This window comes from Athene cunicularia (assembly GCF_003259725.1).
Source record: "Athene cunicularia isolate RWA chromosome 13 unlocalized genomic scaffold, athCun1 chr13_part1, whole genome shotgun sequence".
NCBI lineage: Eukaryota > Metazoa > Chordata > Aves > Strigiformes > Strigidae > Athene > Athene cunicularia.
The window spans coordinates 621,334-640,744 of NW_020799117.1; the positions used below are offsets into that span (position 1 = coordinate 621,334).

Below are 19,411 nucleotides of genomic sequence, written 5' to 3' on the forward strand. Positions count from 1 at the left end.
CGGGAGCCGTGCCCCGAGAGCTCCCGGGGTGGCGGGAGCGCCTCGGCAGCCCGTCCCGGTCTCGGCACCCCGAGGCCTCTCTCCCGGCACAGGGTGCCCTTTGCGCCATGGTGGGACGTTTGGCCGTGGCTGCGGGGCCCAGCGCTGTAGTAGCCACCTCTCCTCAGGCAGCTCCAGGTTCTGGACGTTCTTGCTCTGCGCTGTGGCTCAGCACAAGGAGCTGGGGGAGAGGGAGCTGGAGCCAGCACCGTGCCACCATGGAGGGGGTGGCAGGGCCTTCCCCGTGCCCTTGCGGAGCAGGAGAGGCGACGCAGGGCAGTTTGTGTTTGCCCCCCGGGGCAAGGAGACCACAGGGCCGCTTTGAAGCCCTTGGGCTAGCGGGAGCCCTTTGGACAGGGATGGGAGTCCTGTGCCGCTGGTGCCGGGGAGGAGGGTTCGGGGGTTGAGTTACTGCAGGGCTGAAATAACAGCCAGGCTGAGATCTCTTTGTTCTCTGCTGCTGTTAGCTTTGGCGTCCCTGGGGAGTGGAAGCCTTGCAGGGAGGCTGTGGCTGGCTGGAAACGCTATTTCTGTGGCTGTTAGACTCTCCTAGCCATTACATCTGCTCGTAGATTTGCAATGTTATTTCTTTTACTGTGCTGTGTAGGAAATTGAGTCTATTTCTGTTTAAATACTGGGGTAATAGAGCCTGCTATTTAGTGAAAGATTTATGTAAATGGCTCTTTGTTTCACACGATTGGGCCTTACAGAGTGTAAGTTACATTGATAACGTAATTATGCCACTACTGCCATTTCAGAGCAGCACGTCTGGAGAAGCCTCCAATTTCTGTATAGAATAGGACTGAAAACCTTGCACTTTTAAAATCAACTTTTCTTCTCCAATAAGAACAGATAGTAAAGCTGGATTATAGAACAGCCTGTTCTGGAGTTGTTGACCTTTTTTGCTTAGAACCCAAGATTTATATCAGACTAGCGGAGCACCTGTTACTGCGTATCATAATTGCATTACCTGAATTGAGTTAGCCTTAAAATTCAGTTTCCCCACCTTTCCTAAAGCTTTGGAGTTTGTTTATTCTTCGGTCTGGCATTGGCATGGAAGTTACAGGAACTTTTGAGTATTGAGTTCAGTAAATTATCTCGTGCTTTACAATTTACAGTTCATTATTCAGGTGAATGTTGATTGCAATGGAGAGTAAGGTCCTTGTGGCCTTTTATGTCTAATTTCTAGCCAGAAGAGTTTTGTAAGTTCCAAATAGACTGTTATCCTTCGAAGTCCTGTTCTTGTGCATACATTTCTTACGCAGGATGTTGCCTTACAGGCAACCTATACAATTTTGGCATAATTCCTTTTCAGTAGGGGTCTGAGAGGGAGAATCTCTTTCTTCCAGCCTTGAAATAACTGGCCTGTACAGCCTAAGGAAAGTGAGGTTACCTGGAGCAGGGAGAGGCAGTGACAATCCCTTACCCTTGCTGCAGGCCAGCCCTGGAGCAGCAGAGCTTGCCAGGGTGGCTCCGCGCTGCACTCCGAAGGGACGTCGTGCTGCCACGCTCCTTGGGCAGCTTTGGCAGGACAGTGCAGGGTTACGGACCAGGCTCTGCATTCAGGTGACGCTGCACTGTGCTCTCCAGCTCTTTGTGTGAGGAAGTAGGTTGCGTGGCTGACAGTGCTTGGCAGCAGTGACAAGGAGTGAGCTTGCTGCAGTAACTGGGGACGCAGTTGTTCTCTGTGGAGAGCGGTGCGGGGGGCTCTGGCCCGTGGAGCTGCCACGCTGCTGAGAGCTCTGCTTGGCCCTCGTGTGAAAATCATGATGCGGGTCAGGAGCTCGCGTCTTCCTGTCTGTGGTGTGGAGGGTGTGTGGAAGATGTCTGTAGGCTGCAGCAAAAGCTAGTATCTCTCCTCCAAGTGATTTTTCTCATAGCAGTGGGTTTTCTGTTTGTTTTCTAATCTTATTAAGCTAATCTTACTAAATTCTTCCTTTCCGTTAACTTTTATGGAAACTGCAGGCTGTGAATACCAGGCAGCTTGTACCTGTTGTAAGAAGCTATGAAACTGCTTCTGTCTTGACAAGTGACAGCAATTTTCTTTTACCTATGTGAGAAGTGGTAATCTTTACCCTATGCATTTTTATCCCAGTATCCCAGTCCCATGGAGAAACACATCATGGCTGTAGAAACAGTGGAAGAGAAAACAGGTAAGCTGCCTGACTTTTCTTACAGATCTAATTAAATTTTTTCATAACCTTTAAAATTAATTATGTAGCAATTGTATTTCAGTAGAAGCAGGGCACTGCAGACACGCCTGGCATTCCTGCATGCTGGGCATTGTGTAAGCAAGACCAAGGAAATATTTCCACCCGCTCCCTCCCCCCAAAGCGTGTGTTTTAACCTCATTAAGCATTTGAATTTTCAGCTTATTCCAAGGCTGGTTTCTCTGTTGTTGTATGGTTCCTTGGCGCTTCTGTGATGATTTCCATCTGCAGTGCTCTACAGATCAGACGTGAGGCCCCCATAAGGAAGCACCGTGAGCTGTGTGGATCGAGCCTCGGGCACTCTGCAGGCGTCCCGCTACTTGGCTTTCATGATCCCTGCCTTTGGAGGGATCACTTGCTGTTTCGCTTCCCACGTGAGGGGGTAGTTCCAGGGATCAGTCTGGCGCGGTGGGCTTGTAGGATGCTGTCAGTCAGAAAATGATCACAGATCCTCAGTCTCTCGCTTTATATCAGTCAGAATTCCTGAAATAGCAAAAATCAGATGTTACTGTTTCCCAGTCATATTGACAGGAAAATAAATCTGCTCTGGCCAGGGCACAGTTGTCAGATCAACTCTTCTCGTACCACGTGGATTTTTGTTTTCCTGTTGCTGAGCTTTCAGGAAATGCTTGCAATTAGGCACTTAAAGTAGCATGGAATCACAGACTGGTTTGGGTTGGGAGGGACCTTAAAGCCCATCCTGTCCCACCCCCTGCCCCGGGCAGGGCCACCTTCCACCAGCCCAGGTTGCCCAAAGCCCCGTCCAACCTGGCCTTGAACCCTTCCAGGGAGGGGGCAGCCACAGCTTCTTATCCCCTTTCAGCCCTGGGGGGCCGCTCTAAGGTCTCCCCGGAGCCTTCTCCAGCTGAACCCCAACAACTCTCTCAGCCTGTCCTCACGGGCAGTGCTCCAGCCCCCCGAGCATCACATGCCTGTGCGGAGCATGTTTTAAACAGTTATGGCACCACGTGGGAAACCAGGACCGTAGGACTTTGCACAGAAATAACCATCTTTCCTCCTGTTATGGGAACTGTGATCCAGTACTCATTTGGGATGAAATAGGAACTTCCAGTCTTTAAATTTTTAGTCCCAAATGCTTTAATACCTAAAATTTTAATCCCTAAGTTCTTTATCATACATTTAGAGATATCTTCTGTCTTGCAGCTCAGGTTTAATGGTGGCTCTTAATTCCAGGCTTATGCTCTCTTTCTAAGCATGTTGTTAGCAAGGTTGCCCTGAGATTCAGGGAAGCTGAGCGTTAGTGCTGCTGTTGCTGTTTTCTTCAGATGCAGTAAACCACTCTTGCTGGAGAATGCTTTTCTGCTCTATGTTGCATGGAGATGCTTCATATTATTGATGTGATGTGTTTGTTAGAGCTCTGGAAACCAAAGCCCATGAAGTTTTCATTTCACAGATCCCACCAAATGCAGCTGTTCGAGAAGGTACTCTTTTATCCTGGAGAAGTCTTTTAACCTGGGCTGTCTGCCAGTTGGCTTCTTGTTCGGTAGCGTTCTGTTCTTGATCTGGGTCATTAAATATTAAAAGACAAAGTGATTCTAAAAGCCAACCGTTTTTTTGAGATACTAAATAACTGTAATTTGTTTCCTAATAGATAGTTTTGTCCTTGTCACTGGGTCCAACTCAATACAAAAATAAATGTGTGATGAGACAGGACTGTTCTGTAAATCTCACACTCTGTGTTTTCCCAGAGATTGAGCCTGAGAATATAAATTGAGGAGGGGATGGAAATAAACTAAAACTTAAGTCTGTGTGTTGGTCTGGTGGCTGAGTCACCTGAGCTTTTGTCTCGCCCCTGTCATCGTCGAGCCGGTGCTGCCGTGGGTCCTGCCAGGCCCTGCCCGGGCTGCGGGAGGGAGGCCTGGGGCACCCCCGCAGCCTGGCACTGGCACTGCCTGCGCTGCTTTGCTGCCCAGAGCACCAGGAGAGATGCCAGCACAGTGCGTAGCACTCGCCGGGTAAGGGGTCTGGCTTGCAGTGATGGATGCAGATGCCCTCTTCCTGAGGCAGAGCAGGAAGCGCCCGCAGCAGTGTTATTTACAGCCCTCTGTCTGGCAAAGCAGCAGAAATACTGGGTTATACTTTAAAAAAGGCAAAATGAAAACCAGTGCTCTGTTAATTTGCCAGCACTTCTGCCTGCACATTTGCTGTGCTGCGAAGTCTTCCAACTACTTTGTTTTTATTTTAAAAAATGGTAACATTTGCTTCTGTAACTCTTCCTTTCTGATTTTCTTTTATCATCAGATTTGTCTACGGGGATTATTTACCGAAGGAGAATTGCAACGTGCCAGAATGTAATTCCTGAAATTTTAAGAAAGGTAACTACTTAGAGAAATTCAGTCGTTGTAAAACCTTAATGCTTCACTGCTGTTAATCTTGTTTAAAAGGATCACATTTCCTAATTATTTTTTTTTTAAATTAGAAAAGTTATTTTTAAAGAGAAGTTAATAGAAAAAAAGTTCTCTAGGAACTAACTTTATATTTAACTTGAATGGGCAAAATTATAGCCTTGAGCACACTGAGAGGTAACTGGTGGTGACGGTTGTTTTACACACAGGAACGGGCTTTTAACTTTGGTACGTGGAGAAAGTAAAGCTGTTTCAAAATATTACCTGGGCCCCTGTGAAAGTACAGCCATTCCCTGCACCCCAATATAGTAGTCCCGTTGCTGTCAATGCTCACAACTTTCATTGCTAGATGATATTTTTATGAAAGTCCAGTCTTGTGGATCTCAGGACTGGGTAATTATTTCTAAGCCGAGCTCAGGTATTTTGCATGTCTGGTCCATGGCTCCTGAACACACTGGGTTGTAGTCTTTCACAAAAACATTCTGTAAGTGAATTCAGAGGGAATTAAAATAATATTTAATGTGCCTATAGCGTGTTGCAAGTTAAATATGGCATTGTAGAGTCTCTATAAAGAAGATAAGATCAGGCTGTAGAGAACGTAAGAATCTGGATTGTGCAGTCCCTTAGTGTCTCTCTCCTGTGTCTCTTTTAATGACAGTCCTTCCTTCAGTTTGTTATGGGAGGAGAATTAGCCTTAATTTATTATTTGTTTTTTTGGAGAGCATCTTCCAGCAGATAGTCTGTATACAGAAAAGTACATTTACATTCATGCATGGTTAAATAGCTGTAGTATTTCACAGCCTGCATGCTTAAAAGTGCGCATGTACTCTTTTCCCAGTGCTGATGACTCTGTGTGTTTTTGCCTCTGTGTGTTTGTCTCCTCCAAGCCTCACCTGTCAAGGAGAACATATCATTTCCCTATAGAGGCAGAATGTAAATAAACTGCTGGTGAGATTTTCATCCCTTCTTTGGCCCACTCTTTCCGGGTCAAGGCCACTCAGATTGGCAAGTGGGCCATTGGAGGAGGAGGAGGAGGAGGAGGAGGCCTCCAGGGAGAAAGGAGCTGGGGAAGGGGCTGTGCCTGGCAGGAGCGGGCAGAGCTGTGAGCCCTTCTGCTGCCCTGGTGGCTCAGCTGGTTAGTTTGGCTGCCTTGTGTGTGACTGCTTGGAGGTGGCTTCTCTTATCCTTCGTTGTTGTAAGTGACCTGTCAGCAGCAAGGCAGGAAGCACGAAGTGGTGCAGGTAAGTTGGCCTGCACCGGGTGGTCCTGGAAGTCCGGCTGGCGACTGAGCCGCTTCCCTAAAGCTTGGAGTGCTTGCATGGCCTTTGGTAGCTGCTGAGGGAGTTGTGTTCTCACCTGGGCTGGCCGCAGCTGATGTGTCCTCTTCCTGAATCATCAGTCCCATCCTCGGAGGCTAATAATCCTTTCAAAATACTGAGAAGTGATTCTACCCTTTCTTTTTTTGTTTTAAAAAAAGCTGTAATTCTTCTGTTTCCCAGGTCAGTGTCTTAAAAGTGCCTGACATCCACTTGGAAGAGGAATCTTGGCTTAATATGCAGAAGAGAAATATGGCTATGAAAACCCACTGTCTTACATGGACGCAGTACGCATCCCTGAGCGAGGAGTCTGTCTTCAGAGAGAGCCTGGAGAATCCAGACTGGTGAGTGCTGGCCCCAGGGTGTAGCAGCAGCCCTGTGCTGGCTCAGGGCTGCTGCTGCAGCCCTGCGGCCCTGAAAATGGCTTTGCTGTTGCTTTTTGAATGTTTGGAATGAAAGGGGTCTAAATAATAATTCCTTTGGTATGTCTTGAATGCATTTGAAGCAGCAGCTGTAGATGTCTAGTAGCTTTCCTCTGCCTTGCTCAGACATGAGGTTAGGTTCTCTGTCCAGAGCACAAATAATTGCTGGAAATTAATTTCTGTGTGCTGCTCTGCAGTCATAGAAGGCTGCTCTGCTGTTCGTGCACAGCAGGCATAGCCAGAGCGTTCGTTTTGCTGTCGTGGCTACCAACAGATGCTTGGACAGTGGTTTAAAAATTATCAGCTCCCTCCTGCTTGCCAGCCATTGGTGTGGGGCATACTTGTTCCCAAGCAATTTTCTTTGTCTGGTGTTTGTCCCGCTGTGCCCCAGAGGTGTGAGCTGCCCTGGATCTGTGCCTGGGAGGACACACACGTGTGTTTGTGCAGCGTGGAGCCTAGAAATGTCTTTGTGCACATTTATGGCAGGTTCAGAGTGGAATTTCTAATTCCTGTAGCACTGAAATGAGCAGGTATGTGATACGTGTGACTGTCTTTAAAGAAAGATTTATTTCCAGCTGATGTAAATCCCATTAATTCTTACTATGTTCTGGTGTCTCTTGTGATTAGTCATTACTTTTGCCTTGTGATGTTCCTTGGGAAGCGTGGCAGGGTTGTCCAGCAAGGTCCATGTGAATTTGGAAAGCTCTAAGGATGTTTAAGAAAAAAACCACGGTCTTCAGACGAAATGAAATTCCTGGTGGCTTGGGGGTTTTTGAAAGCCCCATACTGGGACATTGCTGTTTGAGGACATGTTCCTCTGGCTCTTTAAACTGGTTTGTTTCAGCAGTTTGCAGGGATTCTCTGAGGCTTCCCTCGCTTCAGAGCTGCATCGCAGCTGAAGGTGTTGGGCCTGTTGGTGTGGAAACTCTCAGTTACTGCAACCAGCTGTGCACCCATGGCCATTTTCAAGGCTTTTCAGTTCGGGTTCAGGGAAGGCCCTTCTCAGCGTGCTGCCCCTGCTCCTGCAGGCTGTGCGGGGCAGTTGCCCGAGGCTGGCAGGGTGCTCACCGTAGGGCAGCCGGAGGGCGCGGCGTGGCGGCTGCCGGGCTCTGGCTGCAGCCGCAGCAGGTTCCCTGGCGCAGGCTGGCGATGCTGCGGGGTGCCGGTGCCTCTGGGGGTGCTGTGGGTGCCTGTGCGGGTCTGTGGCTGCAGGAGCCCGCCGGCCTCAGCGTGCAGGATACCTGGGTGTGCCTGTCACACCTCTGTCACCTCCTCAGCAGTCTTACTGGGGTAATAGGATCTAAAACAAAGGCTGCTGGCCAAACAGGCGTGAAATTTCAGCTGCCTGTAGTAAATGTATGGTGACATTTCCATGTGAATAGGTGAAGGAATTATGCAAAGAGCATAATAATAGCAGCATACTGTTGCACTGGAGAGAAATAAAACACACAGTGAGGAGGCTCAGGTGATCCTGAGTGGTGGGAAAATTGTACATTATGCCCCTAAAGAGAGAACAGTGTTAGGAGAGGGATGGTAACGTGAGTACAGACAGAAACGTGTCCCCTAGTAAGCACTGCTGGGCGGATCTCAGCAGCAACTCCTGAAACTCTTCAGGCACCAACAGTGTGAAGAGAATGAGAAAATTCTGCACCTCAGTCAGGCACCATGTTGTAGCGGGGTGTTTGTTTGTTTAATCAGCTTGAAGATGACATCGTTAGGGATGCTGGTAAGTGAGAACAAAACGCTGCTTCCTGCGTCTGGATCAGCCGCCTCCACCTCTCCCCGCAGCTGCCAGGCGTGCGCGGGCTCTGCACCCAGCAGGGAGAGACCTGGGGCTCGGGAGGTGTCGGGGTGGTGGCCACAGGCCTTCCCTGGCCAGTGGGGTCAGTGTCAGGGCTGCTGCTCTGGAGAGCTGCAGCTGGTCCCCGGCACTTGGGGTGGGATGGTGCCGATGGGAATCCAGAGGGTTTCTGCCCTCTCGGGTGAAGCTGTAACTGCTGACTCCAGCCCGGCTACTCCATAGGCCCATCTGCTGGAGAAAATCAAAGGACTGCAGCGCCTGCAGGGACCGGTGGCACAGGCCTTTAGCAGAACCTCCTCCAGACGATGTACATTAGTTTACCCAGTTTGAGCTTGGCAGTTCCAGCCTTTACTGTTTTCAGCTAGAGAACCGCAAGTCAGGGAAGGGAGACCGAGGCCCTTCTGATGTTCCCTAATGGAACGGCGGCAATGGAAGTGGTGCTTGCTTAGTCCCAACAGTCAATTTAACCACAGTGTAGTTCTTCCTCTTAACGTCAGGTGGTTATTTTGTCTAAATAAATGAGAACACAGCGATGCCAACTGCTGCATATTCTTGCAAAGTGAATTATTATGCGTGCTTCCTAGCAGAGCATATAAGTGTCTGGAAAGATATAGTAGCAAACAAACATTACTATAAATAAATGATAGACCATTGAAAAAGGCATGATGAAGCGTATCTGTGTATTCAGAGGCTGGAAATCACCTGTGTTATCCCCCTGGCTGAACTCCTTTGTGACACTTTTTACTTGGTTTCCGTGATTTCATTGCTGCTATAGACAAGCATCTCCTCTTGATGTCTGAAGTCCAGAGAAAGCTGGTCAGTCCCGGTGGGCAAGGCCTGGCTGCAGGCAGAGCTGCTTGCGGGGTGGCTCCAGCCCCAGGCAGCGTTTGCCTGCAGAGGGTCAGGGGTGTTTGTTTGCTTGTGCTGCCCCAGGTGTTTGCTGGCACCAGTTCATCAAAGCAGCGGGGTGTTGTCAGCCGCTCCCCTCCGCAAGCGTGCCCACGTCTGTGGTTTGGGGCAGCTTCTAGGGCACCACAGTCACCCTAGAAACACAGAGCGTGCACGAAGTGTGCTCTGTGTGTGCCAGGCACCCGCCGAGCTGGGCAGCGGCCGCGTGGACGGGCAGGGCCACGGGAAGAGTTGTCAGTGCCCAGCGCCAAACCCGAGGGGAAGGGCAGCGGCAGAGCCCCCCTGTAACCGCCCGCGTTTGTTGGAGCTGTGCGCTGGCCAGCTTCCCTGGGTCTGGGCAGGTTGTACAGGAGAGTCCCTGTGGAGCGTGGACGTTGTCTCTGGTGTCACTTGCCATCCTTCTGTTTTGGTTTGACTGCTCTCCCCCTCCCCGCCAGGAGCGTTTCTTTGCATTTTCATTTTGTATCCCTCAGTTGCCCTCGGATTCCCTTTTTTACCCGGCACTTTCCCTCATTTCACACAGCCCGGGGCAGGCGCCGGCTCTGGCTGGGCGGAGGCCGCGGGGTGAGAGGCTGTCTCCCCGATCTGGAGACGCACGTCACGCGTGAGCAGTGCTCGTCAGCTGGAGATGGGAATTGAAAACATCGCCTGTACAAAAGCTCCCTCTTTTGAAGAGCCTTGCATTAGATGTAACTTTTAATTTAGTTTTGAAAGCTGTGCAGGCTTTGGAAACTCGCCCTGACACTATCTGAACCAGAATATTGCGAGACCTTTTTATACTAAAGACACTTTAATTAAACTCCCATCATGAAAACAATTAGACCAAATTTGCCGTACTTAACTAGTCAATAATTTAGTAGTTGGATCTCATTAATAGACTTCTCCCTGTGACTGTGTTGTAATGATGCCACGTTGCCAGCTGCGTGCTACGGGAATCAATCAGAGATCAATATTTTCCTTGAGCCTCCCCTTTTTGTCCCCTACAATGGTGAAACTGCAAAATGAATAAATAAATCCCAGCTGGAGCAGCTGATTTCAGTGGTGGGTTTTTACTGCTGACGCCCATCCTGTGGTTGGGGGGAACTTCTCACGTTCTCCAGCTCCTCCACGTGAACTCCGTGTGTTCGTCTTCTTACAGAACAGTGTTGACAGAAATAAAAAATGGTTGTGGCCGGCCGAGGGCATCGGTAGCGCCGGGTTCGCGTGCATGCTGCAGGGGTGGGAGGGGGCTCCTCTCCTCGCTGCCGCCCTCTGACTGGGGTGAGACGGTGGCCCGAGGACCCTCAAGTCGCACAAGCGTGTTTCAGTGTGTCTGCCGTTGGCTTTGCGGATTCTGGAGACGGCGGCTGTGTCCCCCCAGTTCTCCCTCTGCCTGGCCGCTCCCGGGGCTTGGGGCGCTGAGCGCGGGAGGTGCGGCTCCAAACCTCTCCTTCCTCCTGCACCTCCTTAGGTTTGCCTTTGAGATTGTCGTATGAAGTATGAGTGTGTAAGAGATGAATCCCTTACTCGGGTTTCAAACACTGACTTTCTAACACAGAGTTTACACTTGCTCTTTACTAAATAGACAGAAGAATAAGACTGTTGTGTTCCTGTTTCTTAGGACAGACTTCACACAGAAAGGCAGAATATCGGTTATGGGGGCAGGTTTGCTCAACTGTGTGTTGGAAGCTTTTGCTCGATCATTTTTAAAACAAGGTGTGAAGAAGGTAAGTTATTGCTTGAATTTCTTCCCTGAATTATATTATTTTTTTTTTTTTCAAATCACCGGATCATCTGGGTTCAAAACTAAATTGTTGTTTTAAGTCTGGATTCTTCACATCTTTTAATTGTTGAAAAAATATTTGACCTTTTCTTTTGTCTACAGAGAATAAGCAGAACAAAAACTAATTTAGTTTTATTATGGTAATAGTTCCATTTCAAATACATTTTAAAACACGGCATGTATGACTGTATCAGTTTCTGTAATTCATTCTTATTCCTGATTTCCCCCAGGCATTGAAACAGTTCTTCTTCCTAATGCTTCATTGTACCAGCTAATACTGTAATAATAATTTGCAGTTCTATAGCACCTTTACACTGAAATAGTCAAAAGTAGTCAACATGAATTTATATCATGTCACGCATTTTTCTCCAGTAATGTTAGAAATTTTTTTTGGCAGCTTGATGTATTTACAATAGCCACAGTCAATCTCCCTGTAGCAGTTCTGTGTACTTCAACAGTTGTGTCTTTCAGTAAGAATGATGAAAGAGGATAAAAGCTATCCAGCAGAGCATCCCAAGGGAGGGAACGTGCAGAGGCCTTTCGTTTCGGGGAGTCACGTCGTATTGATAAACTGGGTTTAACAGCCACGTCTCCTGGAGCGTTTGCGGGGAGATGAGGCTGTGTGGAAGTTGTCTTCTCTGGAAGTTTGTGCCTTGAAGAGATTTGGGGGTTCAGGCTGTGCTGTGCAGACTGTTTAAAATTTGCACCTGGTGAAAATGGAGCAAGAAAGAGAAGTAAGGAATGTTTAATTACACCTTTTTAATGAGAAAATAAGAGGGGGGGGTTTGCCTTTTTTTTTTGTTTTGTTATTTTTCTCCCCTTCTCCCCTTCCAGTTTCTATCCTGTTTCAGGTGAATGAAAGCAGATGTATGTGCCTGAAAACATGGCATTTCCATGTCTGGGCTCATGAATCTTATGTACTGCAGGACTGTGATGAACCTATATTTACCATTATTTATCATTTTTCAATTATCTCATGGAGAAATCTGTTTCTCAGATGAACTTAGATGTCCACAGCTCAGATCATGCCTTACACTGTTCTTTAATTAGTCATGGGGACCCAGTGGTTAACCCTGTTACAGGTATTTTTTGAGTTTGGTTTGGTTTTGAAGTGTCCTGAGCAGTGCCCTGTCTTCTCTCATGCTGGAGGGGCGGGGGTTGGAGCGTGGCGCCGTCCCATCGGGCACTCTCCTCTCCGCTGGCGTGGGGCCGACAGCCCCAGCCCTCACCTCTGCTTCAGAACCTGATTTTGGAACCTCTGCCTCAAGAACCATCAGTGGAAATGTATTTCCAATGGCATGGCCGTTTATTCATTTGCTTATTCTGATATCTGTAAGATCTTTATGTTGTGGCTTTGAAAGTCAAAAAAACAAGACGGAAGCAGACAGCTGTGTAGTGTCAGCAGTGACGTGAGCAGCGAAAGGCGCTTTGCTGGCTTAGGGTGGCGCGGGGTAGCGGAGAAAACAGACTGGCCCGCAGCATCTCTACGGCGCTGCATTAGAAATACTTGAGCAATTTTGGCTATGTCTGCAGATCTGTGAAGAAGAAAAATACAAGCACACCAGATGTAGTATAAACGTACAGTCTTGCCTGGTTTCCCCACGCCTCCAAAACCTCCCTCTCCTGAGGCAGCAGCTGTATCCGTGCGTTTAATTTCTCCTTTGGTGGCTTGGCTGTAGAGCAGTTCTGAGGCATGTTTTACCCAAATGTAGTAAATGATAATACAAAGATGATATTTAAAGTTTTAAATACATGTTGCATGAATGACAGTGCTTGATAAATGTTCTCCAGGCTTCTATTTTCTTATCTTCCAGTACCTGATCTGCATCCTTCCTCACGGCCTGGCCAAAGGCCGTTGCTTCCCTCGCGCTTGCTCTCCTTGCTGGGAGTATGGAAGGGTGGTACTTGGGAGGCCAAACCGCGGTCCCTGCTTTGTCTCCTCGATCCTGGCAGCCGTGCACGTCTCCGGTGTTCTGTCTGGAGAGGCTCAGATGAGATAAGGGAGCAAGGAAACAGTGGGAGGCAGCAGTGTGAGGGGGCAGAGGAAGTGGAGCAGGGGGTGAGCAGGAGAAAATACCTTATGAATATTAAATTTTGTGAATGACTGCAATAAAGCTTACATATTCACACAGTCAATATTAAACTATTTTACAGAAAGAAAGGGAAAAGTTACTCCTGATGAAATTGTTCATGGGCACCAAAGGTGCTGATCTCTAAATCATTATTTTTGTAACAGATATGAGCCTATTCTGTGAGTAGGGTTTTTTAATGCCTAACAGAATGACAGTGACATTTTATGGCTCCTCATAATTGTCACATTTCTCATATTTTATTCCAGCTCTGAATGAAAATACAGGAGATAAAGTTCTTCTGCCCTGCTTTTGTTTGTAGAGTTCTTAGTGCATTTGGGTGGAAATTACAGCCTTTATTTTTTTTTTTCTAACCTGTTCAGAAAAGGTATTAATGAATGATGTGCATCCATGTTATTGCCAATAAAAGTTTCCTCCTGAATAATTCCCAAGCCTCAGCAGACATGCTGGTAAATCCCAGCTGCCAGCGCAGCCCGTGCTGGGTCTGTTGGGGAGAGCCTGGCTCCCTTCGGAGGGCAGCGGGCGCTCCGCAGCCTGCAGGCAAACTCGGGGAGAGGTTTCCAGCCCAGGGGGGCTGGCGGTGGCCCCTCAAGTCAGTCTCTGTGCGTGTGAGTTTTAAAAATTTTTGTACAGGTGGCCTAATTAGTTTTTATGTGTCTAAGTTATGAGGATCCCTGCCAGCATGAAGCAGTACAGACAGCAAAGTTACAAGTGATTTTAAGGCCACACAATAAAGAGCATTTGTAGCAAGAAACTTTGGTTATGTTGGTAGATGTTTTATCTGTTGCCTCTTAAATGTTGCAACATTTCTGTCATTTTCACTTCTTGGTGTCTTTTTTAGATCCCTTTTGCTTGACTTGAATATATCAGAGATGAAAATTAAAGGCTGTGATGTAGTGTTTGTTAAGTGATGGAGCCGAGCTCAAATAACAAATACTTAACTGCAAAATATTTTGTCATGGTTACAAAAAGAAAGAAAGGTATTAGGTGCTTTTCTTGCAGACAGCATAACATTTCCTGCCAGTCTGTTAAAATGTTACCCTGCATTTGCACTGGCAGTGGAAATGAGGTGCATGCTGCAAGATGCGTTGCCTTCATCGCATTCAACAGGCCGTTGGTACTTCTGTATGTCGCTTAACCTCTTCCTTAAAGCTGACAGGGGTTGGTGAAGGTGTGGAGTGTGTTAGAGACGTGATCTGTGCTCTGTGCGTTCAGCGGGCTGCGGGGACGACGTGGTGCTGGCAGGAGGAGTCACCCGAAGCCACCCCTGGCCTGGGAATCCGCCGGCTCCGTCCCTCCGCGGCGGGTGAGGGCTGTGTGTGGACGCTTGCAGCAGGGCAGCGTCTCACAGCAGCAGAGCACCTCCACCTCTGAGTAACAGAACCCTTCCCTGGCTTCTCCCTCGGAGAAGCTTTTAAGCTGCGGCTGTAGAGGTGCAGAGTTTAATGGGTTGGCAATGTTTGCTCTGCATTTCAAGTGCATCATTGCACTCTAAGCAGTGTAAATTTAGCTCCTTTAAGCCTGATCTCCTGGGGCTGAGATTTAAGTGTTTGAACTTTAGTTGAAAGGAATATATTGATTAGGCTTTGATTTAGTTGTTCCTTGCTGAAAAGATACTGGGTAGTGACTTGTACCTGCCCTTTCGTATTTTATTCATTTAATGGAGTTCCCTCTCATTCCCCTTGTCTTACTCAACACCATTTTCCCTAAAAGTCTGTAGTGCTATGAGGAAAAATAAAAGAAAAAGCAGTTGTCACACTGTGAACATAATTGATTCAATAAGTAACATTTTTAAATTCCCTAGGCAAACCCCTGAGTCTTCACTTATGTCAATTAGTGCTTCATTCTGTAAACAGTGGCAGGTCCAATTTAGACTGATAGAGTGAGGTAGTTGCCTTATTGCCTTCTACACGGAATAGGTATGGAAGATGAACTGGTTTTCATACATATAAAGTATCTTGTCCATTTTTTTTTTGGTAGAGATGTGAAAAGAAGTTCTCTTGACCTATTTATTAAAGTTAATTGTATTTTTTTACCTCCTCTCACAGTGACTCACACTGAGAAATTGTTTTTCTTTTATCTTAACAGAGAACCTAGTAGGGTGAGCCTTAGCCCCACACAGGTTACAGCTAAGCTCCAAGCTTGCTTCAGTCCACAAGATCTGTCTAAACATTAGAGGTGGGGTTGGCAAATTACTACAATTTCAGTACACAGAGAGAGCCAAGAGGTAGGAGAGGGAGGGATGCTGTGGATTTTCTTACCTAGAGTGAGTGATTTTGCTTTTCACTAAATAGGAAGCTGCTTCCCTCTCACTTTGCGCTGAACCCTGAACTTAAATTAATTTCAAAGTAGTGAAGCGTCTGGCTGCAGAGAGGTCTGCAGCCCTGATGTGGGAAGAGCACTCGGTTGCAAGCTTTCCCCCGTTTTTCGGAGGGGGGCCCTGTCGTAAGCAGTTCAGGGTTTGGCCCTGTGCAGCCGTTGCTGGGTGGCCAGAGCCTGGGGCTCGTCTGCAGTGACCCCTCAGACAAACAGGACCCCTGGATTCAACCTACATTTTGCTTTAATCAATAGTTCATTGTTTGGTACTTCCTCCTTCCTTCAGTCCTGGAGAAGAGATGTTCACCCTATGGTCCTCTGATGGCATGTTTTCCTTCATTTTTATATGGCTTTCCTTCATTATAGAAATAATCCGGGGCTTTATGGGGAGCTTCCAGCCTCGCACACACAAGTGCGTGCCAAGGACACGAGTGATGGTATTTCCGTGTTAGAGGGATCTACCAAGGTGCAGGGATGAGGGGTGCCTTGGTCCAGGCAAAGCAGTGGCAGAACTCGAGTAAGATGTGTGACCTGAGCAAGTGCCCTGGCTTGGTCAGCCTTGGCTCTGAAGAGCTGGTGGGCTGCGAGGGGCCTCTCCGGGGTCCCCCCCAGTGGCCTGGGCCTGCGCCGAGGTCCTGCGGGACTCTAAAGTGCAATGTCTTCTCTTCTAAGGCCTCACTGGTATGTGGTGGGGTACCCTTTCTAATGTATGAAATCCTTCAGTTGTGTGTAAAACGGGCATTTATTTGTGCTTTTTTCCAGGGTATTAAAATAATGGAGACACTTCTTCAGGAGCAGTGTGGGTGACCGTGTGCTTAATGGGCAGTTGTAAGTGCAACCTCTGTCTACAGATAAGCAAAAATTGGTCAGAGTTTCTGATACCTATTGCACTTGCGCTCCTTGTAGTTCTAGAAGTAAAAGGGGCTTTTTTCCATTATAAATAGCATGCAACTTCTGAGGAGTTTTCAGGAAAAATGATCTACTGCAGTGTTAGGCTTAAGAGTGTTCCAGAGTTCCTGAAGAGAAGTATATAATAGTGTGTTGATTAAGGTGGCCCCGGTGTCCTGTATTTCATCCTCTCCTCTCTGTTAATACATCACAAGTGTGATACTCTTCGTAAAGTAAGACATTGGTTCTATCTAAGGATTTTTACTCAAAAGTAATATCTTCAGGGATTATCTCTGGAGGGAAGATTTGGTCAACTCTTAAATTAGCTTCAGAACAAGAGCAAATGGCTATTGATTACTTCCTAATAAATGTTCTTCTAAAACCTATTTTCTCTGCTTTTGCAGGAGAAAATGTATTTGCGTAGAGTTTCCTTGGAACCACATATCTTTATTGCCATTGGAATTCCATAGCTGTTGCCTGAACTTTACTGGCACCATTTTATGGAGGAAAGAGAGTTTAATATGCACAGCTGGAAGAAAAGATGACTACAGACTGCAAATCTCCTACAAAAGACTAAGGAATCATACTGCTTATGGGGATGTTGATCCTGAAAATCAGAGGAACAAGTGTAAGCTTGGAAGCAGCATCTTCCCGTGAGTTGGTGCTGTAATCTCTAGGGACTAAGAATTTGGTGAGGGAACACAGAGCAGCAAACCAAGACTGGCCTCGTGGCCATGAAGACGTCCTTGCCTGGGCACACCGTGGCTGGGTGGCTGCCGGGGGTGCTGGCGGGCACGGTGCTGGCTGGCTCTGTGGGCCGGGGGCTGCAGCCGACAGGCGCTCGGCTCCAGCAGCCCACGGGGGTCGCTGCTCCTGCTGAGCCGCTCGTCACTTCAGTTCCAGTCGCTGTGTTGGAAATACTTGGTTGTTGTACCCCTGCCAACATGATTATTTTCAGCTGTAACGATGCGCCTCAGTACAAGTTTTGCATATATTTGAATTCTTTCGGAAAGTATTTCTCTCGTATTGCTTCTGAGTAGGAGAAGAAATCTGGAAGGGAATTCAGTGCAAGTAAAGTTCCTGACAAAGAGCATCTCATGCTCTTTTCCTCCTTTTATTCCACACACCATATCAGGATAGTTTTATTTTAAACTTCTCATTTAAAATTTAGATAAGCACAAACGGTCTTTGATAGCTGCTGCTGAGTTCGGGTAATACCGCACTTTGCAGGTGGCCCCGCTGGAGTCAGTGTTTGTTCTTTGTGGAGATTTGACCCAGTTATTTGATTGCCCTAAAGCAAAATGATCGCCTTTCTGTTTCTCAGGGTGGGTTGTGTTTTATTTTCTCAGCTGTGATGTGGACTCAGTGCCGTGGTCCTGCGTATTTCGGTACGTAACGGTCTGAGCTGCCCTGGGGAGCTCGGTGGGCGCGTGCTGCCGACAGCCCAGCCACGGCCCGTGGCACACGCCAGCGCTGCGCCCGCCCGCAGCCCCCGCCCGCTGCCAAACGCTGCCCTGCTGTGTGAGGAACGAGCCCCACACGGGCCTTGGGAAGTGACTGCGTTTACTGCTAGTGCAGTGGAACAGAGTATTTTCCCTTGTCTTTCTTATTTTGGTTGTTAACCAAGTCTTGTGAATTTGGGCTTTGAATACTGAACAGTAAATATTTATGAAATGTAATGGCCAAGACTAAATACATTCATTAGCATGTTTATTTTTATTGACTTTGTTGCTTTGTGTGCTTGAGGAAATTATGAAATTAATTCTATTTGAACTGCCATGTACAATTTTAGGACTAACATTTTTATTCTCGCATCACTCTAGATTTTGGAATTAGGATAGGAAACATTTGTGTCCTCCCCCACTCCCAGAGTAGAAGTCATCTATGAATGATGAAAGTCCAGTAAAATCCAGTCTCTTCTGCAAAGCCTGAGTTACCCATCTGCTTGCTGGTAGGTGCCAGAAAGAGAAGAGTTATGACTTCTCCTGGGAGCCTGGTGCTTTTTGTGTGTCTGTATGTTTCTTGCTGATGTATATTGTCATACCAAGATGAAGATAAACATTTTCAGATATAGAAAATAAACCAACCAGATCTGATGTCCCCTCTTAGACTGTCTGTAAGACAGCATGTCTTACTATACCGATCTCTAGGAATAAAGACAACGCTCCAATTACTCAAAAAAATGAGAAAGCTCCCTGTTTATAAGTTTTATTTAATTGTTCAAATGTTTAAGACTTTCACCAACTGCAATCATGATAGTTTAAGTCATGATTTGACTTACAGTATTCTTCCTGGGGCCTGGACAATGGGAGCTTTGACAGTGCTGGCCTCTAGAAATGGGTTCCCAGCAGCCCTGCCAGCCTCTTCTAAATAATGGGATGGTGAACAAAAGGGAAATTGTTTTTCAGATCATTCTATGAAACTAGTTAATACAAACTAAATAAATTCGATGGACTAAAAATATATGCAGATAACAGTGGTCTGAAAACATAGAAGTATCAAAGAAATCGAGAAAATCAGTATTTCATTCTCTTACTTGTTGTGTGTTGTCATGTCCCATTAAAGCTCCTCTGTGAACATTTCCGTTGAAGGTTCATTGTTGTCTGGTGTCCCACCCTGGTCTCTGATGGAAGAGTGTTACCTGCCAAGTGTCAGCTGGGATTCATTTCTGTTTATAGAACACATATAAAACCAGTCGGTATGTCCATCCCATTTGTCTCAGTGTTTGTCATTCTGCTGGGTTTCATTCTACCCCAGCACTGGGCTTTCTGTGTCTCTCTCAGTGTTTTCACAAGGTTTTTCTGTTACAGTGAACTCATCCCGATGCTGCGTGTGCCGACAGCTGCCTTTCCCGCTTTGTCCCGCTGCGATCCGTCAGGTGGAACAAGGATTTCAAAGCCTCAGCAGCCTGACCCCGCTGCCTCTCGGCGACCTCGCGCCCCTGAGATGGCCCGTGGCACAAGCGAAGGGCCCAGCCCTGGCAGAGAGGAGCGGGCTGGGCCGGGGGCAGCGCCCGTGGGGAAGGAGCTCCCGAGGGCAGCGATGAGCCGGGGCAGCGCCCACGCTCCCGACAGCGCCACGGAGCCACATCGAGTCACCTCCGAGTGTCTGCTCGAGGCGTCGCGGTGAGTGCTGGGGGATGAGCTCAGAGCTGCTTCTTGATGCGTTTTCTGTCGGCTGGCTGCTTCCCTTCGGCCACCGCCGAGCCTTTTCTCATCTGTTCCTGTAAATGTGCTCAGGTGTTGAACACCCCACCCTGGCTCCGGGCAGAGGTCGGGGAGAAGCTGCAGAA

The 19,411-nt window shown here is 47.6% G+C and overlaps 1 protein-coding gene across 1 annotated transcript; it reads left to right on the top strand.

The window, feature by feature from the left end:
- Positions 1–2,138: 2,138 nt before the first annotated feature.
- On the top strand, positions 2,139–18,155 carry PRELID2 (PRELI domain containing 2). Its single transcript, XM_026858209.1, has 6 exons — positions 2,139–2,192; positions 4,512–4,585; positions 6,115–6,275; positions 10,664–10,769; positions 15,994–16,059; positions 16,524–18,155. Exons 1-5 carry the CDS (start codon positions 2,147–2,149, stop codon positions 16,036–16,038), a joined length of 432 nt encoding a protein of 143 aa, XP_026714010.1. The 5' UTR covers positions 2,139–2,146; the 3' UTR covers positions 16,039–16,059; positions 16,524–18,155.
- Positions 18,156–19,411: the final 1,256 nt, after the last annotated feature.